This window comes from Aythya marila (genome assembly GCF_965140915.1).
Source record: "Aythya marila genome assembly, chromosome: 1".
In the NCBI taxonomy this organism is placed as follows: Eukaryota; Metazoa; Chordata; class Aves; order Anseriformes; family Anatidae; genus Aythya; species Aythya marila.
Window position 1 is genome coordinate 131,044,958 of NC_139042.1, and position 24,948 is coordinate 131,069,905.

The 24,948-nt window shown below is 43.3% G+C and overlaps 1 protein-coding gene across 2 annotated transcripts in view; it reads right to left on the reverse strand.

Moving 5' to 3' along the window:
- LOC309884735 (GTPase KRas) overlaps nucleotides 1-1,542 on the reverse strand; it is a 69,015-nt gene extending 67,473 nt beyond the window's left edge. For both annotated transcript variants that reach the window (XM_082773978.1, XM_082773977.1), the window contains exons 1-2: nucleotides 1,360-1,542; nucleotides 390-512 (exon numbers count right to left, since the gene is read on the reverse strand). In XM_082773978.1, coding sequence (XP_082630104.1) covers nucleotides 390-500 — 111 coding nt within the window. In that variant the 5' untranslated portion in view covers nucleotides 501-512; nucleotides 1,360-1,542. The remainder of the gene's footprint in view (nucleotides 1-389; nucleotides 513-1,359) is intronic.
- Nucleotides 1,543-24,948: the final 23,406 nt, after the last annotated feature.

Sequence of the window (24,948 nt, forward strand, 5' to 3'; positions counted from 1 at the left end):
CTTACACATGACTTTCCTTTTTGATGTTAAGAGACGGATGCAAAGCCAAAGTTTTAGGAGGCATTTTCAAATGACTTTGGGGAATACTTTCTTACCAAGATCCTAAAAACTTGCATTCAAACTGTCCAACAAAACATGGCAACTAATGCCATACTTTAGTTGATCAAAATTGTGAATGTTTTAACTGTATCCGTTGTCCCACAGTCAGACCAAGAATTACAGTGATTGGCTCGTACTGGTGTGCTGCAGACCTTTACTTCTGAGCCCTTTTAATACAAAGTCTTGCTCTATGATGTTTGTTTTTTTTTGTGGTAAGCATCCAAATGCAAGCAACTACCATTACCGCTGATAATCCCTCATCACAAGAAGCACAAGATGAAGTTGTTTACCTCTATTGTAGGGTCATATTCATCCACAAAGTGATTCTGAATTAGCTGTATTGTCAAGGCACTCTTGCCTACACCACCAGCTCCAACGACAACAAGCTTATATTCTGTCATTTTTTAGCAGACCTGATGACAAAGAAACCAACGTTAAGCAGGAGAGAGTCAGGCTCCAACTAACAAGGATGCTGTCAGCGCGTTTTCATTCACCGCCGCGTTCCCCTACTAGCACCGGAAAGCGATCCCCTCCCGGAAAGGCAGGACAAAAAGGAACGAGGGAAAAAAAAAAAAAAAAAAAAAAAAAAAAGCGATTTCCCAGCCAAAATCACACCTCTGGAGCGCGGCGCGGGGCTGCGTGCACCGACCGCGAAGAGGCTGATACTCAAGGGGCCGGAACGCACAAATCCAGGCAGCACCCCGCGAAGAGGACAGACCAGGGCAGACCCTCCCCACTGCCTGCTCCCCAAGTTCCCGGGAGGCCGCCCGGCTTTCCCCGGGGCCGGGGCTGCCCCCCGAGCCGAGGAAGAGCCCCAGGGTCGCGGCCCTTCCCCGGCCCCTCCTGGCCCCGGCCCCGGCCCCGCACCTCCCGGGGCCCGGCCCCGCGCCCGCCCCGCCCCGGCTCCCCTCAGCGCCCGGCCGGGGCCGCGGCCGCCCCGGCCAAACTTTCCGTGCCGGCCCGGCAGCCGGACTTTACACTGAATAGAAAGAAGGGGAGAAGGGGGGCGAGGGACCGAAGGGTTGACTCAGCACAAGGGTGCCGGGCTCCCGGAGGGCGTTGGCCACCTGTCCCGCCGCCCCCTGCCGCCGGCGACGGCTCCGGCTGAGGGCAGCCGGCAGCGCGGCTGCTGCCCCCGGTACGGGGCGGCGAGGCGAGGCGAGGCGAGGCGAGGGGCGCCCGGCTGCGGGCAGCCGCTTCCCCTTCAGCGGGGGACGAGGGAGGGAGAGCGGGCGAGGGGTGCGGGAGGAGGGCGGCTACCTGCGTGGCGCCGCGCTGCGCCGAGCCGAGCCGCGGGGCGACGCCGGCGTCTCCGTGCCTGTCTCCGTGCCTGCCTGCCTCGGAGGGCCGCCTCGGCGCGGCGGGCGCTGCGCCTCGCTGCCCGTCCCGGTGCGAAATGGCGGGGGACGGGGAGGGCCGGGGCTGCCGAGGGAGCCGAGCGCCGAGCGGGCGGGCGGCCGGATGGAGGCAGGGAGGGAGGGCGGCGATCGATGCGCTCCGCGCTCCCCGGGCCCGCCCCTCGCCGCGGCCGCGACGAGGGAAGGGCAGGGAGGGCGGCGGGGCGGGGGAGGGCGGTCCTGCCGCGGCGCTGCCCGCAGGGGCTCTCCTCGCCGCCCCCGCACGCCGCCACTGGCGGGCAGAAAGAGGCTAAAAGGAGCCTTAGCCGTCCCGGCACGGCTTCGCCCTGAGGGGGAGACGTCGGCTGCTCGGCCGAGGAGCGCGGGGGAAGCTGGCTCGGTGCACATAAGAAAGCGTTTTTATCCCTAGCCGGTCACAAAAATGTCAAACGGGCCTGGCTGAATCGCCGTGGAGCTTAGGCGCCCGTTAACCTTTCGCTAATCTCAACGTAAAATGTGAGGCTTTGTTGGTAGTTGCCAGGGTGCTCTGTACAAAAGTTAATAAACAGAGCTGATGGTTTGGAAGCACGCTAACAATTGCACGATGAAGCCTGTTTTCTTACTAAAAGGCCAGAAGTGTAATTGAACTGTAATTGCAAAGATCCAGCGTGCAGGTCCTTTACACGCCCGTGCTGCACCCAAAGAGGTGAGATTTTTTGAAACGTGTCGCCAGGTCCCAGATAGTGCAGCTTGTTCCTAATGAAGGTTTTTCTGAGGGTAGCTGCGCTGATGTCGACCGGCTTACACCAGGGATTAATTTGTGCGATTTTGCTTTCCCTCTTGAAATTGGAAGGTCAAAAATAAACATGTCGTGCCTACACATCTGGTGATCAAGGGTTTTAATTTAAGAGGCTGGAGCTTTGTTCTCCGCAACTGCGTGCGACAAAACTTTCAGCCTCTTTCATTCCCAGTGTGAATCTAAGGCGCTCTGACTCTGGGCCATACCCATCTGAACAGCAAAGGCATTAACCCTTTGGGACTAAGCCATCTAATTTACAAAATGTGTTCCTGTGATTAATTTGTGTAAATAAGCCAAAGACCCCATGCCGCTGTTCAATCCTACTCCCTCACGTGGAAGGTGTTAAGACTTGGGCAGAAAACAAACACATCTTTGAGCTGTTGTGTGAAAAATCCTGTCGCTTCAGACAGAGCCTGGAAAAGATCAGACGAGCTGCTTTCCTTGTGTTCTTGAAACCAGTCTTTTCTGCCATCGAAACCGGTGACAAAAGTCCTATGGGAGCCTGTGTAAGGATTCTTACAGCGCACTTCTATGCAGTGGGAGGGTATATGTTGTCATGAAATGCGGGGAAAATGAAGTGGGGAAGTACCTTACGATTCCCATTTCTCCTCTCCCAGTGACTTAAGTTTAGCAACCTGGTAATTTTTGTGTTAGATGTCTGTATTAGATTGTTTCTCAACAGCCTCAATTAAAAATACTCACAAAAATACATCTGACAGAGCAACAGATAAGATCATCTCACAAATCAGAGTTAAAACTGTGTGATTCGGTATGCTTATTAAGTAGGCTATCTCGCCTGAGCAGATGTAAAACCCAAAAGAAAAACCTGCTTTCAAAGAACAAGTAGCCTGGTGGTAAAACCACAAGCTTGGGATGTGGGAAACCCACATTCCCGTCTGTGGTGTGAAAGAGGCAAAGAAAGGATTTGAATGCAGATGTTCAGTGACTGAGGTAAATGCCCTGATCAGCTCTTTTAGGACAGCAGGATCTCACTTTCATATTTTGCCCCCCCTAGGAAAACTATGTGAGTGTTGTGGTTCTTCCTAATGCAGTGGGAAAATGACTGTGTCACAGGAAAACTTGCCCAGTCCTGCACATAATGCTGATGTTCCACAAACAACTTGGATGGTTTGTTCTCATCTACAGAGCTTTGTATGGGGAGAAGCTGTTCGTCTTTAAACCCACACAGTCACAGCTGGGATCAGAAGAGTATCCGGAGAGAGCCTCCGCTGTGGAAACTTCAGGCCCCGATGACAGCTTGAATCTCCGTGTCTCCATATGATGATCTCAATGAAACGTGCAAACAATCATTGTACATATAGTTGGAAGGCAAAATGAATTTTTGGGATTCTGGAAAAGCAGGATACAAAGCTTCATTTGTTGTTGTGCACATATTTGTTTATAAATGTCCATGTCCAAACTTGTTGTTTGCTTTAATTAATTTTAGAAATACCTTCTCAGGCTTTTGGATGAAGTGGTTTGAAAACAAGCTGAAATAAATGAACTGAGCAAAAATATTGAGTTGCATACCATGCATTGATATGAAAGCTGTTGATAAGTCAGCAGAAGTGATGCAAAGCCTCCTAGATTTTGCAGAAGTGTTGTTCAATGAGATACCAACTTTATATTAGTGATTGTTTCTTTAGTGCAATTTTCACAGAGAATTCCAGACACAGGCAAAGAAGATGAATGTCCTTCAGTGTGCTGGAGCTAAATGATTTTGTTAAGTTAAAGCATATTTATGAATTGAAAGGCTTCCTCATGTTTGCATTAAAATATTTCAGTCCCAGTCTCCTGGATCCTCCATGGATATGGATCTTTGATGGCTCTCAGGAGAAACCATCAGCCACAGCTCCCTCATTAATATCAAGCACTAGGCCTGAATGTGGGTATAATCCTTTCAGCCACACATTTACCCTATTCAAATTTGCCCAATCCCAAGCAATATAAAATAAATTCAATGAAATTTTAACATTGATAATAGATTAGCTTTCACAACCTGACTGTCAGCAATTGTGAAGCAGGGGAGAGGAAATGTAAAATACAGCTCCAGCCTTAAGATAAATAATAAGCTTTCTCTGCTAACATAGATCGTCAGACAAGCTGAGACAAGAGTTAATTTTCTTGTGGCTTTTCCTGGCATTTAACTGTATGCAAAGCAGATGCAAAGCCAATGGAGAGTGACTATGGGAAGACAGGTGGGTTTGTGCAACTTAAAAGTTTGCCTGCCGTGAATTAAAAATACAAGTAATGCGAACTTGTATGTCACACAGACAAGGTCGAGGGTCCATGGCCATTACAACCAGCAGAAAGGCATATTCGTCGTTGGAGAGTTCTGGCCAGGCACAAGCACATGATGGTACTCGAGTTTGTTTCGCCAGAGGCCACAATGCTAAAGTTAGTGGTGGTTACATGCTTTTAGGCTACCATTACAGTCCTTTGTGCAAGGACAGACACTGCCTGAATCAGCCTGCCCAGGTAGAGTGTTTGCATTTGACCCGGCTGTGTGGGTTTGTATTGGCTGTTCATTTTGTTTCATGCAGGCATGTTATTTTGATCTGTTATAAGAGCATGTGTCATGCAGGAGCAGCACTGCAGACATCCCTGCCATTTAGGATGTACCAACCTTTAGTTTTTAGCTTTTTGGCTTCTCCTTCCAGGAAAACGAAGACTTTAAAGGAAGTCCTGCCAACTTTGTTATGCTGCCCTTTTGTTGATAAGACCACCTACAAAAGATTTTACATCCAATCTAGTGCAGTAGGAATGTTAAAATGTAGGAATTTTTCTCACCTGACACGGCAGAATACAATCAGACTCCCCCAAATTTTTACTCACTAATTTTACTCAAGACAGCATCTGCAAAAGGTACACAGTAAAAGAGTTATGTAAGGAAGCATATGATGAACTTACATACAGAAATATTTATATCCATATATAAATATATAGATATATCCATATATAAATATGCAATTTTAAATGTGCTATTTTATATTCAAAAGGCTGTAGTTCTCATGTGGTATTACTTTTTTGCCCTATCAAATTTCTTTAGTAATTTGACATGTATAGAGTGAAGTTTAGCATGTATAAACTCACACTGCATGTGACTGTATTTTTCCATGTTACAGCAAATTCTTTTCAAAATAGCTGGTGGACCCCAAGAAATGCACAAACCTTAAACTGAAAATTACCTTTCAAATGCTCAGCTATGTGAAGGACAAGTCTAGGTTCTGCTCCTTCAGCTTCAGTGGCAGCTTATTTGTCCACTGAATGAAACTCTTCAAATCTTCCTTCCTTTCTGTATGTAGGCTCTAAGGAAACATGGTTAATGTATTTTTTTGCAATAACATTAGATTTGGCTTGAAAGCTATGTGCTGAGATACACATTACTGGTATTTGTAAATGGTTTTACTTTTGGTTTAATTCAGCTGTCTCTGACATTTTATTTTGAGTATGTTTCTCTGCTAAAAATGGGGTGGGGAGAGAGGAACAGTTCAACTGTGAAATATTCTTTAGAAAACTGAATGCTTTTGCCATTCTACCATTGTCATCTGGCATTAATTAACATAGCATCTCACTAATTATATTGTCAGCATATAGCCACTAAATTCAAATACAAAGAGAATTGTTAAAATTTGCCGATTTAACTTTGGTATTCCTTTTAAAGCATCGTTCTTCAAGTTTTGTGTATATAGGAAATCATCCAAAGCCCACTGAAGTTAATGGGCTTCCTTCAGATTAGGACCAGAAACATTTGGAAAAAATCAGTGGGGTGTCCAAACCGCCTCTCTAAATCAAGCAATTAGGTACTTAACTCCTGTTATTGGTATCCACAGCACAGCACCCAAAACTCCCTGACTATGCACACTGCAGACCTGATGTGCCACCCAAGGGAACAAAGACCACATTGAAAGGGGAAAGACAGTGCTGGACACAGTGTGAGTTCACTATCCTGTTGTGCCCATGCCTTCAGGGTGACAAAAAGAAACACTGTCTGGTGGGAGAAATCAGGCAGTGCAGGGAGAATGGCAGTGCTGTATGGCAGCTGTGTGGGGCACTGCTTCCTCGCACCAGCAGCAGAAACTTGTCAGAGTTAAAATACCTGTGCTAACTCAGGTGGGTGGCACCTGAACCGAGCTGTGAATTGCCATGTGAAAGCCATGGCCTTGTTTCCAAGTCCTCTGTGCATGCTGCTGGTGCTTCTTGTGTATTGCTGTATCCTGTGCTTTTTGCATTGTGTGAGAGTCAGCTGCTCACTGATACCCTCCTTATGAATTTTGCATTTCTTTTCTTCAACTAGGGAGAACTGAGGGAAGGACAAGTGTCTGAGTAGTGCCTGTGCTTTGCCTGGAGCAAAACTTTCCACAAAGTCCCTCTTGCTTAAAAGCATCCTACCAGCAGTGAGGGGATTCCGCATGTGTGGCTGAGCCAGTCTGGGAGCCACATCAGAGCCAAACACTGGATTAATTTTGCCTTTGGACAAAACCTAGAGCTTAGTCCTGCTCTCAGTGAATGGTGGTCCTGTGACCTGCTCGTATCTGGCTCTACATGTTAGTTTTGTCTTCTCTTCAGCATCACTGGCCTCCACTCATGTCCCTTGGTATTACTGAAATCTTTGAGATGTATTTGATTTCTAGCTCACCAAGGGTTTTATTTCTCTGGAGCATGGTAAAACTATACATCTTCCTGAGATGATCAGAAACACATGGAAAAATATTAAAATGTTGCATAAAGAGAAAAAGAATTAAATATTTTCTTTCCAAGACAGCTACTCTTTTGCTGCAGACTTTTTACTTCAGGACAAAAAATAAAAAAAGTGTTGTCAGCACTTTGAAAACTACATCCCTTTCTCCACTCCAATGGACTTTTGCCTATTTTGCATGGACCTGTAAGCTGGGCATGTTGCTACAGCTCAGGAAGATGCACGAGAACCTAATGTGTCTTTTTTAGAGAAGTAGACAGTATTCCAGCAGCTGTAGCCATTCACATATGTCTTGGACAGGATGCATTTCCCCAGCTCCCTTGGGAAACTGCAATCAGAATCCCAGGGCAACCCTCATCACAAACTGCTGTGCTTGGGAGGCGGCTGAGTCGGGGACATGAACTAGCCCAGGAGACCAAGTTGCTGGAGAAGCCAGAAAACTCGCACACAGCTGGAGGTCCTGCGGGCCCTTATGGTCTGTGTGTGCAGTTCTGGGTTGGGATGGAAGATCTCACTGCTCCACACACCTCTCAGGCAGCAGAAGAGCTCAGAGCCTGAAAAGCCAGGGCACCCAGGCAGGTTTGGAGTCCAAGATGACAGGCAAGGGACAGAAGGCCAGAAAGCTTCACTTGAAATCAGTAGTTCCTCACAGACGGTTCTGGCTGGCAAATCCCTGATTCTCAGTCAGGGCTGCTGTCTGGTTACAGCTGCTTGCCAGCTGAAGCTGGGTCAGCACTGGGCTGTGTCAGCTCCCGCTGGGACATCCCAAATGCAGACGGCAAGGAACGTGCTGGCCTTGTCTTACACAGCCTCTCCCTGGGAAGAGCTGGTGCTGCCCCTTTGATGAAGAAACACGTGTGTGTTGCTACAGTACCTTCATGACATGTCAGTGATTTTCATTCACTGCTGTCCTGACAGGGATATGGTGTGAGCGGGGTGACAGCCGGGTGCCCTGTCACTGCAAGCTCTTCTTCAGCGCCGCAGCCAGCTCGAATAAATTATGTATATGTATTGCACAGACACCTGCAAAACAATTCTTCGATCCCAGTGTAGGCCTTTGGTTGTTATTACAATACAAGCAATATTGCATAAATAAACACAGGAAGAAGTAATATGTATCTGCAGCAGCTTGGGTATCTATTTCTTCACACATGCCCACACTCCAGTGCTAGGACTGTGTTTCCAGGAAAGGTCACCGTCATGAAGATCACAGGTCCTGCTTTGCTGTACTGTAACTGAGTGTTCACTCCATTTCATTTCAGGAGATTCCACTGTACATTTCTCAGCTCATAGACTCAGAACTGGTTGGGAACAGCTACATTTACTCCAGGCTTGAACTGGAATAAGCAAAATTTTTCTGATGACAGTTAGTGGAGCCCAAAAGCAGTGTACCTAGGAAACCTAGTGTACCTAGGCACAGCAGTGTGCCTAGGAAAGGCACCTATAACCACCACAAGAATGTGAACACGTGCTGAAGGATAGCACATATACTCAGAGATGGCTCTAAAAATAAAGAAAACTTATGTTTAATCACGACTGTGTGATTTTTAGGATCACTTGCTCTTGCAGAGGCAGTTAAATAGATCCTGACATAGAGTACCAAGGAAGGAAATGTACATGTTTATTTTGGAGTTTTTGGGTCACTGGATAGAAAGCTTATAGGAAAATGGAAAACATGCAGTAGTAATTTATTTCTAAAGGGAAGGGGGAGAAAAGTCAAGGAAATTCCCTTGCAGTCTGTTTGGAGCCAGGTTTTCAGCTGGTGTAAATCTGCATGCTAGGTTAAAATTATTGGAACCATTTCACGTCCTGTGTCAAGAGAAAGCAACACTACAGTGCTGAGTTCCATTAGCTGGTGATGTGAGGCCCTAAGGAGGGCCAACATTACCAGCCCTCCACTACGGGCCAGTGTCCTGTGTCAAGAGTAAGACCATGGCATCACCCTAGGGTCGGATCCAGGTCAGATCTGTGGTAGAGCTGTGCAGCCTCCATCACTTGTTACGTGCCAGTGAGTGTGAGCCTCATCCTCTCTTCCCACCACTCTGGTAAGTCCCTCCCTGACTGCATTAAAATAAAATTTTAGCTTTTGCTTGGCCTTAGATCCAAACTCTCAACAGCTTTGCAGACAGAAAGTGTATTCTCCATGACCTCCCCAATATGTTTGCATTATCAGCTGTTGAATTTTTTATTACATGTCATTGAATTTGATGCATCAAGACTTTTATGCAGCTTGCTCCTACTCTCTAGGAATTTCACAAATAAATCACTGGCATGCACTGCAAATTGTCAGTCCCGGACACACTACTCAGTAGAAAGGCACTGGCTAACCTTTTCCACTAGAATGCTATTTTTAAGTGCTTTAACAAAGAAGACTATCGTTTTTTGAAAATATATTGCTATGGTGAAAGGAGTTAATGGCTTGCACATGATGTATCACACCCATGATAAAATTCTTAACAGAAAAGTTAAAAATCCCAAGCAGTAACCACGCACACAAAATTGTTAAGGGTACTGTGTGGGTTGAAGTCTCAGCTTTGTCTGAGCATTTAGACCCTTCTGAGCTTCCTTTGTGTAACAGAGCAGAAGTATAAAAGCCGGGCTTAATGATCCAGGCACTTTTCCACACCACAGGGTCAGAGCCTTGGTCAAAGGCTTTCCCCAGTCAAAGGCAGCGATGGAGGTGAGAAAGGAGTGCTGAATGTGTCTAAATGGCTGCCTCTGGATTTTGTGAGCACCCTGAAAAGAAAGGATACCAAAGCATCTGATATTTGGGGCAAGGCCATGGTGTTTCTACAAAGGGGAATTGACTGTGTGCTGTTTATAACCACTCTTGTGGTAATCAGCAAGTGTCTGTACGTGCTTTAAATAGACACATTACCCTAAGGAAATACCCAAGTCAGCACCTCTGTATCCTGCTCTCGGAGAGGAAACCTGACCTACAAGGCACCAAAATTTGCTGCTGCATGATGAAGGGGCCAAAATATCTCAGACAAGACTGCTGCTTGCTTTTCTTGGAGAGGTAGCTCCATCATGCTTTGTTCAGCTCTTACGTACATCAGTTTTACAGTGGGGTGACTCCAGTTACTTAGAGGAGTTGCTCCACAATTACACGAGTGGTGATGAGAGAAGAACCAACCCTTACAAAACTGCATCCTAAGCAAAGCATGAATGAAGGTTATGATCGAGTAATTGATTAGCAAATACATTCCTCATTTTATCTAATTTCTGTTAAACATTGCAATATATATTTCCAAATATTTATCTAATGAAATTACTGCTCATTTTTTCTGATACTTAATTCTTATCATATGAATCATTTAGAACTAGACAAGGCAAACCACCAGAGACCGTGTTAAGCAAAATGAAGATAAAGTTGCAGCTGATCAGAAAACCAGACAAGATAGTCTTTCCCCTTTCTCACTGCCTACAGAGGACAGTTTTGTGCCGGAGGTTTTAAACTGTAATGGTGTTTGGGACAGTAATTCTAAAAAGAACTTCAGCGAAATACTTCTCTATAAAGAGTTCTTCATAACCAGGTGACACATGAAAATATGTGACTTCCACAATAGTGTGTAAGTATACATTTAGAAGAAAGAAGAAAAAAAAGTCACTAAAAGACATTGTGAACTGTAGCATTAGATGCATCTATTAAAATGGAGTCGCTATCTCAGTGCAATCAGAAACTTCACAATTATGATCTGCTGTTTGCAGACAACTTAGAATGCTAGATTTTTCACTATGTATTTTACATCAGAATCTGGCTGTATAAACAAAATTAAGGAGGTTGAAATGAATGAAACTACTCAGGAATGACTATTTTAAGTGAGATCAGAACAAAGTGTAATAATACACTGTTAAAATTTAATTAACACCAGAATAAGTGGAGGAATTGTTTTGTGTTTTTTGTTTTGTTTTGTTTTGTTTTGTTTTTAAATACATTTCCCTTATTACTTGTCAGATTTTGTTCAGATTTCCCTGGAAAAAAAAAATCTGCCATTTATAGAAATACATATTTTGGAGGAAATGCAATGAATATGCCAATTTAATTTTCCAGGTACACAAATACACTTAGAGTTTTCATAAGACTTAGTCCAGGGGAATTGACTTTACAAACATACACTTCAGCCTGTCAAATGTTAATGTAACAATTTCTTACATTGCTCTCCTGCCATAAGGCCCATCACTATCCCAAGTCCCCCCTTTGAACTGTTAATTCACATTCTCACTTTTCAAAGGTGTCTTAAGTAACTCCTTGTGAACAGCTAACATCTCACTTCATTCATGTAGCCCCATATGAGAGACAACATGCATCGCTGGAGCAGTTCCTTGTCATTGGACCTTCCATGAGTAGGTCGGAGGATGAAATGTATGGTGGTTAAGGAAGAACCGTGAATCACTGCATTTGTCACCCTGTCAACTCTTAAATTGCTGCATTCACACTCATATGTAGCATGAGACTGAGCATGACCAAGCTGTGGCCAAGCCGTCCTTCTGGCCTTGTTTTATGTCTGTCCAGATGGCAGACATCCCTGCTCCTCACAGAGGCAAGATCTTGCTTCAGTGACAGGCCAGGGCTTCTGACTCATGCAGCTACCGCTGAGCTCTGAGCACAGCCACAGCCAGGAGGAGTTGCCAGGCACAGAGATGGGAGCATGTGCCAGGGACAGGGGCAGGGACAATGCCTGATAAAGTGACATACCTGTAGTCTGCACCTTGCTTTGCAGGAAGCGTGCACCAAGACCTTACAAGAAGTGGGGAGCAGCAAGGCACTTACCCTCGGGCCACCACTGGCCCTGCGGGAGCTTAGCAGCAGGAGATTGATGCTGGGCACCCCAAGTCCTGGCTGTGTCCACAGGCAAAGGCGCAGGGCTGCTGGTGGAGAGATACGCTGGCTTAGTGAACACCATCACACACAATGTGGGGCTTCTTTCCATACAGGGGCAGGCAGGGACTGAACTGGAGAACCAAAAAACTGTGTAGACATATCATATGTTTCTGACATGAATTTCACTGTGCAAGTTTCTGCTTTGCTTGGTCTGACTGGAAGATGTAGTCTATGGCTGCCAATGTTACCTGATGTTTAAAGAGCAGAGACTGCACAATTTTATGGAGGACATAGCTAAAGAGTTAATTAAATCCTCAAAATGTTTTCTTTTGCTTAGTGGAACCACTCCACTCTCAATTGGGATGAGCTTTCTCCTGCTTATTGCAGGCACCGTGTATGTGTTGGAAAGCCTTGTTCACAACAGCTGAGAAGTCACACAGGATGAGTGCTCCTAAGCACACTGTCAGCATGGGACTCTGAGGCTCCCTACAGCCTTATTTCCTTATCTGTTTAAAGAGGGAAGGCAATTTCAGCTGTGCTCTACACATGTGAATTTTGGTGGACAGGGAGCAGCCACTTACATTCAGAGATCAGCCCAAAAGGGATGATCAGGATTCATTTACGCTCTCTGTTCCCGGTAGGTCATGTGTGGGGGTTAGCAGCCCTCTATAATCAGTAATCCCATAAGCCGTTGATAGGCACAAGCAACATGACCACCGCGGCGGGGACTCTGCATTTGCAGAGGGAGGCCAGCCTGACCCCTCGCACAGCGCTGAACAAAGCTCAGCCAGGCATTTCTGCAGCGAGCCCAGAGCTCATCTGGGAGGTTTTACATGCCTGTAAAGCCATCACCTACAAGTGCTACTAAATCTTTCTTTGTGCCATGTACCGACCTAAGCTTTGCGGTGTAAAAGGGTAAATCTGCTGAGGCAAATACATCTCTGTAGCTGATGTTATTTCTTCCATTCTTCCCCCAGCACACTTGCCAGCAAGGGTGCACCCACCACCACTGCTGCCAATGTGAAGGGCAAACGGAGAATGATCAGCTTTACCAGGGCACATAGATGGGGCAAGGGGAAGAGAGAAAGTCTGATGACATGAAAGGCAAGGACAGCAAGGGATCGGTGGAAGCATATGAGCTGACAGATATATTTTCTATCAGGAAGACAAACACAGAAGCACAGCTTTGCTTTTTGTCAAGAACAGTTCTTCACAAACAAGGAATGTCACTTACTGACTTTTGAAGAATTCCTCTGCAATGCCTATAGAGCATCACTACTGGTAAAGCTTATAAATCTGCTTGAGACCCAGGAATGAAAGATGATATAGGACTGCAAAATGTCATTGTTCAAATGGTGTAGTTCACCAAAAATAAGACCTTGGAGACTGTTACTCCTGTTCTTACCCTACAATTATGGGGAGGGAGTGACTGTGGAGCATGGCATTTAGGACACCATGGAATATATTTGGCCTCCAGGCAGTTCTCAGAGCACCTTGACATACATAATTAGTGAGGATGCTGATGTTTATTTAGGGCTTGTGGTTGTGAAAAATAGAACAAAGAGATTTTTTGGGGGTGGGCAATAATCAAGGCAGTAAAATCATTTCTTTCCTCTCTTTTGCTTTTTCTTTTATATTTTCTATCTTAGAAACAAATCAAACGCCACCCCTATTCCAGTTAGTTCACTTAACTAACACTCTTGACAGGTAAAACATGTAATGCAAGATTTCTTATATTCCTTTTTACCATCTACCCTTCCATTCCTTTCTTGCTGTATCATCTTAAAGCTAGAAGATCTTACCATTTCAAACAGCCTCTGAGAGCCTACAGTCAGACTGACAGAAGGCAGCAGGGAATGAGCTTAGCTTGCTATTTTTCTCAATAGCTCTTTTTGAGATGAAAATTCTCCCTTGCCACATAGAGACCTAAATGAAAGAGTAATTTCTGACTTGCTTTCATGAGTCTTTTGATTTTCTTCTTCTTTAGTCTGCATGTATCCTGATATTTTTCCAACCCTTGCTCCTTACGGACCAGCATCATCTTACATCACTCTTACAGTTTCATCAAAGCTTTCCTTGTAACAGAGACATGCTCCTTAGAAAAAGCTCATATCTAAGTTTCCTTGAGCTTTGAGAGTGAAATCAGTCTGAAATTTCATTTTTTTCTGATGCTAAAATAATTGTTTTTCTGAGATTTTGTTTTGTTTTGGTATTTTTTTGTTTGTTTGTTTTTAGAAAATGTGGTTGTGTTAACATTACTTTTTGAAAATATGCACTCATATTAACAACTGAACTTTGTAGCTTATGCCCATCCATTGCTTTAAACTTTCATTAGGAAAATACCCATTGAAAGAATTAATATCACAGTACAACCAGAAATAGAGGTTGTTTTTATATATACGCGATCTAACACTATAGGTAGAATGCATTACAGAAATCTAACTCAGCTGACTTTATGTGAGTCTTTTCTGTTCTACAGTTTCTTTGTTTTAAGGATCAGCAAGATAAAGGCTGACTAGGTGAGTAATAAACTTGTATCACATACATTAACATGCAATAATCAGATAGTAAAATCTTATTGAAAAGCCCTATTGTGCAAGATGCTGTACAAAGACAAGTATAATTCCTGCATGGTGACACTTAAATGAAAAAGGGAAGAAAAATCAATTTTTACAGAAGTAAACCTTAACATAAAGCACAGCAAAGTCCGTGCTGCTCTTTCCATCGACTTCCCTTGATTTCAGATCCTATCTGTCCGTATACACGTGTGTGCACATACACACAAAAACTTGTTCCACCTATGTTTAGAGATACACATATTTTGCTGAGATGCTGGTCTTGGAGTGATGGTGTATGTCCCCAGCAGTGTACGCCATCATGCTGAAATAAGAATTCAGGCTTTACTTGGCAATGAAATCAATTCCTGCTTTTTTTAACTGCTGCCACTCTCCTCCAATGTGTGTGTAACAGTTGTAGTATGACAGAAGCAGGTATTGAGGGAAGATGTGTCTTGATCAGAAGGAGAGGATTAGATTGTAGAAGTAAAGCATTTTTATAGAGTATAGCAAACATATTTTAATTCAAACAAGTTGCTGTATGAAAAGGATAAGGAATTTTTATCACTTGTATTTTCTATATTTAAGTGTAGCTGAGGTACAAAAATCAGACGCTGACTGCGAGCTACAAAGGTTAAACCTAGCAAAGCAGCATGGTAGCAATGTGGGGGCAGGGTAAGAATGTATCTTTTCTTTAGCAGCATTTCAAGAACTACGTCTCACAAATTTTTGACATATTTTGTGTGGCATTTAATGAAGTCACATCACAACTCCCTCCTCAGCCCTTAACAGATGCTATTGTCTTTTTCAAATCTTCTTTTTCAAAGCATACTTCTTCACTGGTGAACTTGTTGTGATGAAAACAAGCATGACAGACAGCGAAAACTTTAGATTAATTGAACATTCAATTTGTGTAGCAAACATGTCGCTCAAAAGCTTTCTGGAAGAAACTGATGTTGCAAAGTCTGGAGGACAATTTTCAAAATTATGTTCAACAAAGTTTTGGGCCATATCCCCCTACACAAAGGTTGACCAAAAACACTATGAAATGCTTGTGTCAATGAACTTCCAGGTGCCAAATTTGATGCTTAAATTTAGCTCTCGCTTGTGAGTGGTTACTCCCTGTTTGTCCTCTAGCCTGTTACAAGGGAGGCTGGCTCCTACAAAAAAAGCATTGCACCTTTTACCTAAATCCGATTGCCTAGCCTATTCAGACCCTTTCCTAGCCTAACAGGAGTAATGTTAATCTCAAAATCCTGCCCAAACATCTGCTAACAAATGCACTCTGCCTACTTAGTTTTCCTAGTTAATTTAAATTATTAAAAAATAAAAGCAAGCACAACTCCACAACTGTTTCTACATTGCAGTATTTTACAGTCTGTAAAACAAAAATGTATAGAGTCTGTTAAAATGTGCTCTACTTCATACACAGCCACAAAAGGGAGTAAAAATTTACTTAGTTCATAGTGTACATTGATGGTATTGAAATCCCTTCATGTGAAGGGATTTCTATAAATAACTTCTAAAACTGCTTTTTGTTCATTTTTTCTTTTGGTTTACTGTCTTAGCCTAATGTAGGTGGTTATGCCGCTATTGTTCATTTACAAATTGGGCTATGAATAAATAACAATTAGCGTGTTTATGCTTTCATTTTCAATTTTTATGTTCTACTTGCACCAAGAAAGTAAAACTTGAAGGTTGAATCCACAACAGAGGAATCACTATAAAGGAAGGATGCACATGGCTAACTGGTCCTGGTCTCAAAACATCTTACTTGCAGATATTTCCTTTTGCAAACTCTAATGGGAGATGAGGCTTGATCCATGTTTCAGTTTATCTGAACTACCAAAGTTTACAAAGAAGGAAAAGAGTGGGTGGGAAGAGAGGAAAAGGGAGGGGTGGCTGGGGGAAAAAAAAAAACAACATTTCAGCTGTTGTCTATCTATGTTCTAAATACAGGATTCTCTGATCTACTGATATGTAATTCATACCAACAATTTGATACCTTGAAAATATTTTGAACAGACCTGACGATGCTACGCTTATTTTTTCTCTACATCCTCTAATAAACAGTGCCATCAGTTGATTTTCCTTTCTTAGCCTGAGTCATTTCCTCTTCCGTTGCTTCAAGCTCTTTTAGCCTACAAGTGACAGTAACCACCTCTCCACCATAGGACTCCTTCAAGTCTCTGTCCTCAGCTGCAGTAAGCTTGCAACAATTACATGTCACTGTTCGGGGAAGCTATTGTAACACTTGCCAGGGTGTGAATTTAGTTACTGTGGTCTAAGTGCCCACGTGGACACTCTTACTCTGTACTAAAAGGGCCTTTTTGTGGTTAAGTTGATCCATTTCCAAAGTGGCCTTTGCTAAAACCACATGGACATATCTACATGGAAAAATAGTTTGGAATAGCTGTTCCTTACTACCTATGTGGAGATAGTTATTCCAGCCCTACACTCTTGAATAAAATCTTGGGTAGTTTTACATCAAAAAAAACTATTTTCTATTATCTCTTCTATGCTATGAAATGCCAGCAACTTTTTTTTTTTTTTTTCACCTAAATAACATGATCTTTAATTTTTAAAACAAGCATTTTAAGCATTTTTAATCTGATTTTTAAACAAGCATTTTAAAACATCTTCTATGAGTGATATCTTATAGACTTTACTGTAATACCACAGATAAAGCACAGCTTTTAAGCAAAATTAATGCTGACAAGATGTTGCTATGGAAATGCTTAAAATATAAACAGCTTTAATCTGCAGCCATTGTGATGGGGGAAAAATTGACAAATACTGTTTTTGCAGCTCCCAAAAGCTGCTCCCAACCAACAAACAAGGCTGTTGAAGAGAGCTACCACAGACCCAGTTTTTCCTCTGATGTGTTCTTCTGTTCTTCCAGAGTCCTATCTGGGCACACTTGTAGGAAGTGCAAGCTGAGCCAAGTTTTCTGTAGTTCCCACGAGAGCAGGACTGTGGTTTTTGCATTTATGGCTGGCAGGCAGCAGTATGAGAGCAGCAGGTAGGAGGCAAGGAGAGCCAATGCATGAGGCAACAGTGTTTCATCAGGCAGAGCTGGAGGAGTCAAGCAGACAGAGGTAGTGCATAGTCAGGGAGAGGAAGGAGCTTCTGGGGTGTACCCAGAGGATGGGGGTTTGAGCTGTAGCAGAAATGGAGCATGTTGGTGGGAAATGAGCTTTGGAGGAAGGACAATCCTGGCAGGAGGGTGGGGGAAGTGGGCACTGTAAGGGCTGAAGGGCTCTGCAGTGGTACAGTGAGGACAGACCTTGTTGTGACAGGCAGCAGTAGCCATACTGAAATAGAAGTGTTGGTGGATGGGAGCTCTGGTTGGGAAGTGCAAAGAGCTCTGAGACAAGATGGACAGATAGCTGGGATGCCTGGGGGTCAGGCAAAGTTGGATTTTCCTGGGATGAGCTCACTTCCAGGCGTTCCCAGTTAGGCCTGGGCTCTAGTGGGTGGGCTGCCCATGGTTACTTAATGCTACTACCCTGGCATCTACCTTCAGCTTCTCATCCTCATTTTTACAGTTAGAAGTATGGTAGCTCAGTTCAGAGCTCTGTGCTTACTGCTGGTGGAGCCTCTCTGAACTCCGGGGAGCTCACCAGTTTCAAAGGAGAAGCAAGCAGCAGGATGCAGGGAGTGGCTGCAGTGGTGCTGGGGCTCCCCAAGGGCTGCAACAGCCACCAACCCTGCACAAGGCAACTCGCTGACTTCACTGGCCTTTGAATTGAGCGCTGAACAAGACCTAGGCTGGGACATGAAGGATATGAGGTATGGGAAGGATAGCTTTATGTACTGGCTTTATGTACATCATCGTCCAAGGGGGTTCAGACTGTGGCCAGGACCCACCCAAGGAGCACGTTGAGGGCGTGACGTTGATGTTCCTGCCAGGAGTCCCACAGACCTAGAGAGTGAAATCTTGGTCCCATGGGACTGGAATTTTATTTGCAGTAACTAAAAAGTAACTAAATGGGCTCCTGAACAAGTTAAATGCTGCTTCTGCTGCTATTGCTCAGGAGTCCACTTATTCACTGCTGTATTTGGCAATGTCATGACTTAGTTTTCATTATTTTGTTTAAATCATGGAAGACCTTTGGAGAAAAGAACTGAATGATAAGTTGTTTTGAGTTGTTTTTATGTTGTAGAGCTTTATCTTTTAACAACTTGAGTTATGACCTATTTTTAAAAAGCATTTGTTTCTATACCTGGCTTTTATAGACAGCATTTACAAGAGTTGGGAGGGAGAAGGAAAAACAACAGACATTTTATCCTAAAGTATAAAGGAATCATGTGGATCTTGGCTTAGGGATGTTCAAGTTAATTTCTACTTAGACGATAAATCTATTTTTCGTGGATTTGTAACTTGGCTATAAAAGCATGCTTGAAGACTTGAATCTTGGCAGCCAAAGCTTTCAGGTCAGAAGAATATTTTTAGCAATATTTTATTTAAGAAAAAAAAAAAGAAAAAAAAAAAAGAAAAAAAAAAGAAGGAAGAACATAGAAGGTTGTTTTTAAGTTTAGAAAGAGAGAGTTTTTAAAAGCATGGGTTGGGTCATATTTTGTCACCCATGTATTTTTTTTTCCTTTAAAGAAAAACAACAAAATCCCCATCCAACCTGCTTCCAGTCTGACAGATAATGACAGATATTTCAGATTTATCTTTTCCAATTTGCCCACATCCCTGTTTTGTATTCAAGAGTAAATAATCCATCTCAGCTAATAATCATTAAATACTGAACACAGAACACTGTTGTGAATATTAATGGTTATGCTTAATGAGCAGATACTCAGCTCATAAAGAAGTCATCGTAAATCCAGGAATGGCAATAGAGCTACACCAATTAGCACTTGCTGAAGATGTGGACAGTAACCATACACTACACTATCTCCCTTAAAACACATGACTAATTCAGTAAAACTGAGGCAGTAAAGTAATTAAAATATTTAATACATTAGAAGTGAAGAACCAATGACAGGACACCAATAGGCTCAGCATGCCACGTACAAAAAGCATTAGGACAATTTTGGTCAAGCATACCAGGGCAAGCACTTCACCACAAAATCTTTGGTTTTACAGTTTTGTTCAACCTCAAAATTACAGAGGTGCTGAATCAATCCTGCCAGGATTTGAATTAGTGGTTCCAAGGAGACTAGGAGCTAAGCCGCAGGTATAGCTAAGGACAGGGGCCAGAAAAGGTGTGGAGCAGGCAGAGCAAACAGGACGGTACATTTTTGGTCTTTAACTTACACCCTCTTGTTTGCTTCTGCTGCACAATCTCCTTTCTGTGATTTAGACTCCCTTTAACATAGTGGGCCAAAGCCAGTTCTGGCTCCTAGCGCTAACTTCTTTGTGTTGTACCAGCAAGGCAAAGACCTGTCCTAAAATTGTAGTTAGTGTTTTCTTGACAAGAGAAATCCAGTTGTGGCGTAAAGGTGGTTCACGCCACCTGCTCTCAATGCAGACCAGGAAACTTTATAGGGCACTGCCTGGGCCAGGCCTGAGGCACCCCTGCAACAGAACCACCTGTACAAGAATATTTTAAAGCAGCTTTTGGATTAAAATACCCTGGAGCCAAATTAATCCCAGCCCTGCAAGGTTTTAATGGAAAGGAAATACTGATTTTGAAAGATGTACCTCTCACCACAGGTTCTGCATTCAGTTCATCTCCTTTGTGCCTGAAGACCTAGCACTACTAAGGTGAGGACATCAGCAGTTAAATGCAACACTCATCCTCTTGGGCACCTCAGAGGATGACTTTGAGTTTATTTTCATGCATTTAACAGCCAGCAGTGACTTTTGTAGGCCCAATTGTTGCCACTAAATTAAATCTATCATCACTGAATCATTTATTATCAATGACCAAATTTCACTTACACATTAACTCTGTAGTAACCATCTCTTTTCTTCATTCCAATAAGCTTGGATCAGATTACTAAAGTCTGTGGAGAGTACTATTTCACGTCAAGGCTGCACCAAACCAACAGCCCAAAGAGGGAAGTCTTACTCCCTGTCCCTCCACCCCTGCTCCTTCTACCGTCACCCTTTCTTGCTCTCCCCTTCCTGGCTTTTTCCTCCCATGGCTGTGTTTCCCCCTCTGTGCTGTACACACCCTACTAATGATTTCTACACATCAAACCTTCCAAGCACACATCCTTCCCACGACGTGTCCCATAACACACCTCCCGTTCTGAACAACAGGCCTTTTCTTCTAGCTTCTGTACAATGAAACATCTTAGTCCCTACACCTAGCCACAGCCCAAAATAGAGTACAGAGAGGAACGACTGGGCAAGGTTTGGGCAATGTTTTAATACACTGGGTTTCATGCACAACAAAGCTGTGGGAGAGCAGTTAGGATATTTGTAGCCTGCTAGAAATTCACAGGGTAGCTATGCTCAAGAAGGTTCAATTTAAAGCAGAAGGTACAGTTCTGCTAACATCATTTAGACTGACAATTTCACCACTCAGCTATTTCAGAGAGCGTTGCTGTTGGAGTTCCTTCAGACTGAGCCTAGGTATTATATAGTCCCCCTAGCTGTAGTATTGGAGCACCTCCCAAGTATTTAAAAATAGAAGTCACAGTAACAATCTCCCTTTCTTACTTGGCAGCCAGGAGAATAAATAGTTGGCTTAACTTATACATTTGTCTGCATATTTGTGGGTGGGATCAAGTTGTTTGTTGATGTGTATATGGGAAGAATTAAGTTTGCCTCAGCAAATTAAAATGATTTTAGCACAAAAAATGATGACTTCAGTGGCAGTTTTACACATATGCATTCAGCAGCTTAATGAACTGCCTTGTGTCCCTTGGATTCCCTAGGCTTTGCCTAGAGGGCTAAGGTGTAGTCAAGGCCACAATTTGGAGCACATCATTCTAGTTAATTAGCTGCTGGGGTCTCCACAACATGAAGAACTTTCTGTCATCTCATTTCTGCTTCTGGGCAAAGCACACCACTGCTTCTGAAACACTTCAATCCACTGGAAAGCCTTTTAAAACACTCAAGCAGCCCACCCATGTGGCACAAACACCAACTGTTTATTTGTAGAAGTCTCTGTCTCATAGGAAGATGGGCTTCTTCCCCCCACACCCTTTGTCACCCAGAGTGGCTGACGGCCACAGGGTATAGTGTCCGTCAGGAGCTGGGTGCATGGATCCCAGATGTGTGTGCATGAAGTATGGTCTGCAGGTCACACATCTATACATTCAGGAAGGACACACTTCAGACTGAGGTCAGCACATCACTGAGGAGGGAGAGAGCATTTTAAATTTTCATGGGTTACCAATTTATCAGGGATTGAGCCCAGAAGGTGACTAAGCCTGGCTAATCAGTGGGAAATGATTAAATTGCTCTCTGGATAAAATAAAGATCAATATTTAACGGAGATGAGAAGAATAGAGAACAGAAATGGAAGACTTCAATCCTGCCTCCAAATATAAATTGGAGGTAAATATAGGGTACATAAATAAATGTGGGGATAAATATGAAAGCCAGAATACCTTCCCAAACTGAGATTTTCTGATTTTCCTGTCTGAACATAATCTGAAGACATAGGACATACACTAAGTCTGAATGTCCAAATGTGTTTATTATGAAATTTTTATGGCTTGTCAGCTAGATGCAGGGAGGGCAGAAAGAGCAAGGGGCTTTTGTTCTCTGGGTGTGCTGTTAAAGAAAGCAGATAACCTTAGATTTATTTCTTTTTTGTTCCCTATTCAAGGAAAAAAATGTTTCTCACTGTTCTCTTGTTATTAGCTAAGTTCTTTGCATAGCTACAACATTTAACATATACTTCCACTATACTTGCATGTTTTTACTTCTTGAAGCTCCAGATTTTCTGGTGAAGTGTCCCTGGAACAGCACAAAACTTTGGCAAAAGGAGCTTCTCTAAGTGATATTCATTATGGACTCAAAGGGCTGAAAACAGCCAGAGTTGCTTTTTTTCCCTGGGAAAGTAATGCAGGTAACATGGAGCCTTGCAGAGCCTTTTGAAAGATGCAAGTTATCACCCTGACAGGAGCCTCCCTTATAATGCTGTCATGTATCTGTCCCCTATGGATAGATGATGCAACAGGTGAGCTGCTGATGATGAGATGCTGGATGCTAATTTGCTTCTGTTGCAACGTGTCCTACTCTGTCTGGCTCCTTGTCCCTGCTCCCACAGTTCCACTCATCTCAAAGCTCTTGTCTGAGGATTCTTGGTGAGTGTCTGCTCTTCTCACCCCTGGTTTAAAATAGTTCAAGCCTCCCATTTTGCCTACTTTGATTCCAGTCCCTTCTGCCACACAACCTGCCAGGTAAGCTAAAGCTGCTTTTGTCTATCCCAAATTGTGGCTGACCAACCAGGAATAAACTTGACCCAATGGCTTCTGTATGGTCATGTGCAATTAGCAATACACTGAGTTAACTCTGGCTTTTCCTCACACCATCAACGCCTCTTTAAATGGCTTTGTAAAATTTTTGGAGTCTCATTCATTGACTCCACTCATGTTCCAGCAGGGTACATCATGATTTGTCTAGTTGTGAATCATTTCTCTTTTCACTGTCCTCCAGTAGCATTTCCTGGACAAAATCACAGCATACTTATGGTTGGAAAGCCCCTCTGGAATTCATCCACACTCCTGCTCTCAAAGTAGGGTCATCTAGACCAGGTCACTCAGGTCCATTCCAGGTTGGGTTTTGAATATCTCCAACTTCTCTAGTGCAATCTGTTCCAGTGTTTGATCACCCTTACAGTGAAAAAGCTTTTTCTTTTTTAAGGTGGAAAGTTTGGGCCCATTGCCTCTTGTCCTGTCACTGGGCACTACAGGGAAAAGCCTGCCTCTGTTTTCCTTATACCCTTTTGTCAGATATTTATACACATTGATAAAATCCACTGAGCCTCCTCAGCCCAGCTCAGTCTCTCCTTTTATGACAGATGTTCTAATTCTTTAATCATCCTAGTGGCTTTTTGCTGCACTCACTGTGCTATTTCCATGTGTTGTCTATGCTGAGGATTCTAGTACCTGACCCAGCACTCCAGATGTGTTTCAACAGTGCTGAACAAAAAAGATGGATCAATTTTACCTTCATCCTGCTGGTAATACTCTTCCTAATGCAGTCATGGAGGTTCTTTCATTCTTTACTTCAAGGACATATTGCAGGCAGATAGTCAGCTTTACTTGCCTAGTTGATAGTCAGTAAAGCTGCAGGTCCTTTTTTTGCAAAGCTACTTTCCAGCTGGTTGGCCCCCAACCTGTAGTGGTGCATAGGGTCATTCCTCCCCAGTTAAAATAGCTTTCATGACACATGGGAGATGCAAGATGATATCTTCTGTTCCTTGAAAAAACAAAACAAACAAACACATCCTAGGATAAGTAGAAGCATACACTCTCTGTTACCTTCCTCTGCAACTGTGCCCTATCTCCCTGGAAGAATGCTGCTTCTTGAAATGTTGTTTTATGCTAGCAAATGTGTATACCCAAAATACACAGGAAAAACAAAACACCTGTAATGTGCCACTCATGTAAGTAAGGAATATGTTGATGTTAGACCCTTACCTTGCAATTGTCATTAACATGAATCATAGCAAGGTAAAAGCAAGTAAGAGCATTTATGTAAACCATACAAAATGTGTTGTAAAGGTTTATAAAGGTAGAAGTGTCAAAAGAAGACAGAAAGAGAACCATTTATCCCGAGATCAAATCCTTAAATCCTCCTTCCCCTACTCCCATAAACTGATAAGCTGAAGATCCACTCTTAACCCACATGGTTAGGACTCCATCACTCTGTGCACACCAGCTCTTTAGCTTTGCTTTTGTTTAGGGTTTGTCTGGGGCCAGCTCAGGTTTATGTTTTGTGTTTCTCCCGTCTTGGTCCTGCTTACAGTCATTACTGATCTCATCTTAAAGAACCGGTCTCAAACTTCACCTCCTCAGACTGTAAAGTTTTTGGAAATGCTAATACACGTGCTTGGCCTGTTGTGTCACAAATGTCCCTGAAAAGGTGTAAAATGCCTTTTCGCACCTGACAGGACCAAGTGCAACATTCAGTGAGAAACATTTCCCTACACTTAAATAGACTCGGACTGAGCTGTCATGCAACACTAATGACTTACTTCAGGCAATAATATACAGTGGAAAGCTGAGCCACCAAATCTGTGTTTGGTGGGGTATTATTTTCAGGTGTACATCATAAATTTACTAGGGTAAATCAGAGCTAGCTTTATGTACATACATTTAAAGCTTGGCACCTCCTTGTTGACAATTGTAGAGTGATGCCTTGATTCTCCTCCCCTCCACATACCTGCGGTTGTATGGCTCGAAAACATGCAGAACATTTTGGTCACTTGAGTATTTTTTTTTCCCTTGAGAATAATAGCAATATCAAACACTTAAGTAGCACTTTTCATCCACAAGGTGCCTCACTAGTGTTAATACTAATAGCTAACTTAATTCTCCCTCCTCCTTCCCCTGAAAGTGCATAAAACAGGCAAAAAGTTGCCAAAGGAAGTGCTAGAGTCACTGGCACCCAGTCTGAATGCCGCTCCCTCTATGAAGCAAGTGATACAAGACACCCCCCACTAAGTTCCATTATTGCAGCTGCAATTTTGTAAGCACCTTTTTATAACAGCTTT